Consider the following 6,063-nt stretch of genomic DNA (forward strand, 5'->3'; position numbering starts at 1 on the left):
CCTCTTTAATTAACTCCATCCTTATGCAAATTACAGATGTTTGTTTTGAAACGGTCTTCGACGCGTTTCAGATTATACGAATTTTCGCTGCAAATACTGTCCTGAAAAGAACAGTGCCGCACATAAAGAAACGTTGACTATATTGCAAGCCACTGTTAAAGTATATTGCGTTAAAAAATTTCATCCTTACTAATTTGTCACCTAGGAGAAAATACGCAATGCATCCTCATCAGCTGTCGTATACACCTCTTCTTCCGTGGAGCAAGGGGTTGTGGGCAATATTGTAGTCCAAGAAAGCAGATTTATAGGCATGGGGAAAAAAAGCTTGAAATAATATATGACCATTTTGTTCGGTTCTATTTGTGTAATTTATTGTATATTTTCATTATTATTTTATTTTAGCTAAATAAAGTACATCGAATTTGGAGAAAAAAAGTATCAATTAGGCTACACATAATAATATTAATACAGTTAATTACTTGTATTAATTATTTATAGTGTATTTATTATTTAAATTATTTAAATGATGACTCAATCATTTTATTTATTTGTTTGTTTGCAGCACTCAGCACTGCATCGAGCTCCTCTTAACCTCTCAGGTATTCAACCATTCAAGTATACTTGTTTTTCACCTGGGTAATCTGACTAGCTTCAAACAGATGAATTTGAATGTTCAGAAACCATTTTTCCTGCCAGTGCGATTAAATTGTTTAGCAAATGAAACAACTAAGTAACAAATATTGATGTAACATAACTAGGTGATATGCAAACATGCACACTCTCAGTCACCACTCACTAGTTTGTACTGGTAACAAGAGTTAATAAGAGACATGGTCCTCACATCAAGGGTAGTAACAACAGAGTTCATGTATTTTTTCTATATATGCCAATAAACACAGACAATAAAATCCTCATTTTGTGGTGTTTTTGTGGTAGCATGAGGCTTAATGTGGTAAAGGGGTATCTTAATGTTTCAGAAATGTGAACTGTAAGAAAAGCTATAACGACCAAGCTTGACTGATGTTTGCAAACAAAGTACACAAAAAATAGAAAATGTACTTTATCCACAAGAGTTTCTAAAGGTGAACAAGCATTAAACATTTATTCAGTTTGAAGACACTTTTGTCTAAATCAACTTACAGAATGCATTCAAGGTATACATTCTATCAACAACTGTGTTACTTGAAAATCAAACTGATTTTGGCACTGAGTTTCATGTTCTACCAGTTGACTGGTTAATCTTCCATCACCAAAACCTTACTGATCTCACTGCAGATAATTCTCTTCAGTTCTCCACTATAATTGACAGAAAGGCACGGTTAACGCTGAAATGAGAATCTGTCACAATCTAGTGTCCAATGTTGCTCAAAACTTCTTTCATGGAAAACAAAGGGATTTTAGAAAGAGTCTGCGTTTATTGTACTTGACGCTTGACAGGCAGAATTGCACACCTGTTTTAAATGTGTGGAAAAGAGCAGGATATAAACAAAGAGCTTGGATATAAGGCTTAAAGGGACAGTTTACCCAAAAATGAAAGCGAATGCTTTCATTTTCGAACTACATGTTGTACGTCATGGCATTGTGTACTACGTCATGGAAGTTAACGCTTTTTGGACTGTCGTGGCGGAAGCTCGTTATTTTACTTTATAAAGTTTAAAATAAGGATACTTGTCTTATACAAACTTATCGATTTGCTTCAGAAGGCCTTTATTAACCCCCTGGAGTAGTATGGAATCATTTTTTTTATGGATGGATGCTTTTTTTTTTTTTGTCTTCAGAATTTGGGGTACCACTCACAACCATTATAAACCTTGGAGGACTAAGGATATTTTTTAAATATATCTCTGTTTGCAGTCGTCTGAATGTAGATATTCATATACACCTAGGATGGCTTGAGGGTGAGTAAATCATGGAATAATTTTCATTTTTGGGTGAACTATTGCTTTAAATATCTCCTTTTGTGTTCAGCAGAAAGAAATCATAGAGGTTTGGAGCAACATGAAAGAGAGATGCTGATGACAGAAGTTTCATTTCTGAGTGAACCATCCCACATCAATATACTTTTTTGTACTACTTCTACTTCAACATAAGAAAAACACCTCTAAGAACATGGCACTTCACAGCAACCTACTACTCTGTACTAAGTTTCATCATTCCAAGTAATGTATTTTAAAAAGTTACCCACTTTGATGTTTGTTTTTAATGCCACGTCAGCTTCTATGGATATATATTATGAAATCCAGGTTATGTAAAGCTTAATAATACGGTAACAGATATAGTAATATATTGAACTTCAGTCCTTCAGTTTCAAGTCATCCCAGATGACTAGAAACATCAGTCCATCCTTGTAGATAAAACTGCTATTTTGGGAGTCTTTGATTCAATGGAATTACTATGTATTTGAGAGTGTTGCACCTGGGGATGAACTTTGCTCATCTTGGGGCCTGAAGATGAACTGTGACAACTTTGGACAATTTTGCTGTTTTAAATGTCTCAGTAGATGGCTGAATTGGCTGAAACCCCTCCCGCATGAAGGGCACTGGTACGGCTTCTCTCCAGTGTGCACTCGCTCATGTTTTTTCAGGTTTCCAGATTCAGCGAAACTCTTTCCACAATATGAGCACTTGTACGGTTTTTCTCCAGTATGGATTCTTTGGTGCATTTTCAATTCACTGGCTCTAGTAAAAGCACTGCCACACTCAGAGCACACATGAGCTTTCACACCGGTGTGTTTTTTCTGGTGGTCTTTAAAATAGCAGAGCCATAAAAAACTCTTCCCACAAAAAGAACACACATACGGCCTCTCATTCGTGTGGATTTTAAGGTGTCTTTTTAGATGTGCCGCTAAAATGAATTTTTGACCACACTGTTCACAGTTAAATGGCCTTTCTCCAGAGTGAGTGAGCAGGTGAGTTTTGAGACTTGTTGCATGTGTGAAACTCCTTCCGCACTGTGTGCATGTGAAAGGCTTCTCTCCCGTGTGAATCCTTATGTGATCTGTAAGGTTTGCTTTATGCGTGAATCTTTTTCCGCACTGCTGACATGCGAATCGCCTCTCTCCAGAGTGAATTCTCATGTGATCTTTAAGGTTTCCTTTATGTGTGAAACTCTTTCCACACTGAAGGCATGTGTAAGGCTTCTCTCCGGTGTGAGTCCTTATGTGATCATCAAGGTGTCCTCTTTGTTTAAAACACTTTCCACAATGAGGGCAGATGAGAGCGGTTTTCTGTGTACATTTATTTTCAGACTGTGAGCAAAGATTTTCACCAGTTATGAATGCATGAGGTTCCTCAAACTGACATTTCTCCTCCACTTCATTCAACTCTTGACTTTCCTCTTTCACCTCCAACAGGTCTACAATGAACAAAACAAACAAGAGACATTTTTTTTTTTCCACACTCGCTGAATTGCTGCAGTGACTATGCACTTTTTTCCTTAAAAATTACTTTGTGAATGAAGGGTTGTTACTTCAATATGATGTAATATTAACATGTCATATGATTTACATAAATAAGTAGACCCTGCTATCACCATAAGTTGATAAAACTGGGGACCAACCTTTCTGTTCCTCACAGTCATCCTTTAATATTTTGAATGGTTCTGGATCACTCACGTCCCCAATCACCACTCTGACAAATTCCATCTTTTCAATAGTGTGTTAAGCAGGATTAGTTGTTACACCAGGACTATTCCTGCTTGTTTTAATCCATGTGGCCTCTTCACTCGTAGAATGACTGAAATATTCCCATCTCTGGTAGCAGCTTCACTTTGATGTGGTATGGAGGTCCAGATCTGCCAAATCAAATTTAAGTAATGATTTAACACATAGGTCTTCAACCCTTCTCTTGTAGACCCACTGTCCTGAAAAGTTTATTTCCATCCAGCTTCAGCATGCCTGCTTGTGATTCCAAAGCAATCCCGAAGATCATTATCAGCTTTGAGTTTGATTGGGGTTGGAGCTAAACTCTACAGGACAATGGATCCCCAGGAGAAGGATTTAAGACCTCTGATATAATCAGTACATTTTCTAGTAGTACTGCAAAATTACTGCAATACAATTAGTATTATTCAACCATATTAAACATTTACTTTTGCTTTTTATGGGAAACGTATGAAAAAAAAGTTTCCTACACATTTTCCATTTCAAATTCCAGACTTTTCCAGACTCAAATTTCCAAACTTCTCTGTTGCTTTTTCAGACTATATTTTACATGAATAAACCATATTTAAATGGTTTATACAGCATTATTTTCAGCATTACATTTGGTATATAGTACAGTCTGATTTAGATAATTGTTTGCTGTTTTATTTGTTGCTGGTTTGAGTGGCACACACACATTAATTTAGTGAAGTTCAAAAGAGACTCGGTTATTGTAAAGACAAAAAGTTTTGCATATCAAAAATGTGCACCTTGAATTTATTCAGTCGTTCAACAACCACTAAATGACTTTTAGAAATTCTAAATTTTATATTTTAGAAAGCTGAATAGGGGCAATAGTCTGGAAAGAAAAATATTTTTCCATACTCTGCTTTATTTTCAATACTTATCCAGACCTGGAAATTATTCAAATCAAATTCCATACTTTTCCAAACTGCGTAGGAACCCTGTGAAAATTAAAAGGATAAAGACTGAGTTGAACGGGTGAAAATAATGTTACAATGCAAAAACTCTCAATGGTTCTAAAATATGGCTTCAACCTCTTTAAGTAAAATATAATGCACTATTTCTATCATTATTTTATTTTGCGATACAATATGACCCTACATGTTTCAGTCATATCCAGCAAAATCCACTTCAATCATTCACTTGCAGAATAAACCCCCCCCAAAACTCGACAAAAAAAAAAACAAAACAAAAAAAAAACATTTAAATAAAACACATAACATATAAGATTTCACTAGCTTTATGCAGTGATAGTGACACAGGAATAGAGTAGGCCTACAATGACTAAAGTATTCTGCACAAGATAATAAATGCATCTTCTGTAATAAAATGTAGATAAAACGTAACTACATTAAACATTCCAATTTTGTTCGTTTTTACTTCTAGTTGATTTGAACAGGCCTCACGCCATTACAATATTACATTCAGCAATAATCCACTTTTGTTTTACATTACTAACGCAAAATGATTTCAACAATAATACCGTCGTCCGGAGCACTACCGTCTTATATCGCTTTAAACACATTAAACACTGAAACGCTGAAAACACATACCTTCCCTCGGCAGAATAACAACAGACACAACGTCCATGTTCTTCTTCTTCTTGTTGTTGTTTTATGGCGGTTCGTAAACACATAAGTGCATTACCGCCACCTACCACCCTAATGGACCATAGCCTACTCTAACCATCATTCTTAATAGGCTACTACTTACACTCTTACTAGGGCTGAAGCTTCTCCCGGCCCTGCGTGTTCAGCTCCTCCGTTTCCACTTTCAGCCCCCGTGGTCGTGGATATATATATATATATATATATATATATATATATATTTATTTCATACAACACATTATAACATGCTCAACTGTTTCTTTAACACCACATATCTCACCTATTAAATGCATTGTACTGTTCAGCCTTCTATGACTAGTTATTATTTTCTCCTCATATCTATTCCCACATGATGGTGTCCCTTGCCCACTACTGGATTAATAAGATATGTATTATGGATTAATAAGAAAAAGTTGGCCTACCTTTGTTTTGCTGGAGTGAATATAAATGCTGAATAATTTCTATTATCATGTCTTGTCTTCTGATTTCTTCTCACTTAAAATAATGCTGAATTAGAATTTGAACATATAGCCTTTGGAATTTTCATCTCACTTATCCATCTTATTGCCATAATTATTGCAAACATCTCCCCAGAATACACTGATAGAAAGTTTGATAACTTACAACTCTATACATACTTTTAATTTTTGAATAGTAAATGCTGCACCTGACCTGATTTTGGATTTTCAAAGCATCTGCATAAAATCACTAGGCCTTGAAACCAGTCCCATATACTCCGAGTCCGTTACCTTAAACACGCCAGCTTCATATGGACCTTCCGTTTGTCTTCGC

At 35.7% G+C, this 6,063-nt stretch overlaps 1 protein-coding gene across 2 annotated transcripts; it reads right to left on the minus strand.

Moving 5' to 3' along the window:
• Positions 1 to 1,073: 1,073 nt before the first annotated feature.
• On the minus strand, positions 1,074 to 5,280 carry LOC127503238 (gastrula zinc finger protein XlCGF8.2DB). 2 transcript variants are annotated; one of them, XM_051876794.1, is made up of 4 exons: positions 5,218 to 5,275; positions 4,555 to 4,605; positions 3,559 to 3,792; positions 1,074 to 3,354 (listed from the first exon to the last, which is right to left on the minus strand). In XM_051876794.1, the coding sequence occupies exons 3-4, from the start codon at positions 3,641 to 3,643 to the stop codon at positions 2,393 to 2,395; spliced, it is 1,047 nt and encodes a 348-aa protein (XP_051732754.1). In that variant the 5' UTR covers positions 3,644 to 3,792; positions 4,555 to 4,605; positions 5,218 to 5,275; the 3' UTR covers positions 1,074 to 2,392. The 2 variants fall into 2 exon arrangements, with proteins under 2 accessions (XP_051732754.1, XP_051732762.1); XM_051876802.1 differs by lacking the exon at positions 4,555 to 4,605 and having other exon boundaries at positions 5,218 to 5,280.
• Between the last annotated feature and the right edge of the window lie 783 nt (positions 5,281 to 6,063).

Source organism: Ctenopharyngodon idella, chromosome 2, assembly GCF_019924925.1.
Source record: "Ctenopharyngodon idella isolate HZGC_01 chromosome 2, HZGC01, whole genome shotgun sequence".
In the NCBI taxonomy this organism is placed as follows: domain Eukaryota; kingdom Metazoa; phylum Chordata; class Actinopteri; order Cypriniformes; family Xenocyprididae; genus Ctenopharyngodon; species Ctenopharyngodon idella.

What these genes read in the sequence shown, in the direction of transcription:
- LOC127503238 (XM_051876802.1), bottom strand. Translation starts at nt 3,643, where the DNA reads ATGGAATTTGTCAGAGTGGTGATTGGGGACGTGAGTGATCCAGAACCA. An exon ending in TGACTGTGAGGAACAGAAAG is followed by an intron (nt 3,355 to 3,558) that starts GTTGGTCCCCAG and finishes TGTTCATTGTAG; the next exon opens with ACCTGTTGGAGGTGAAAGAG.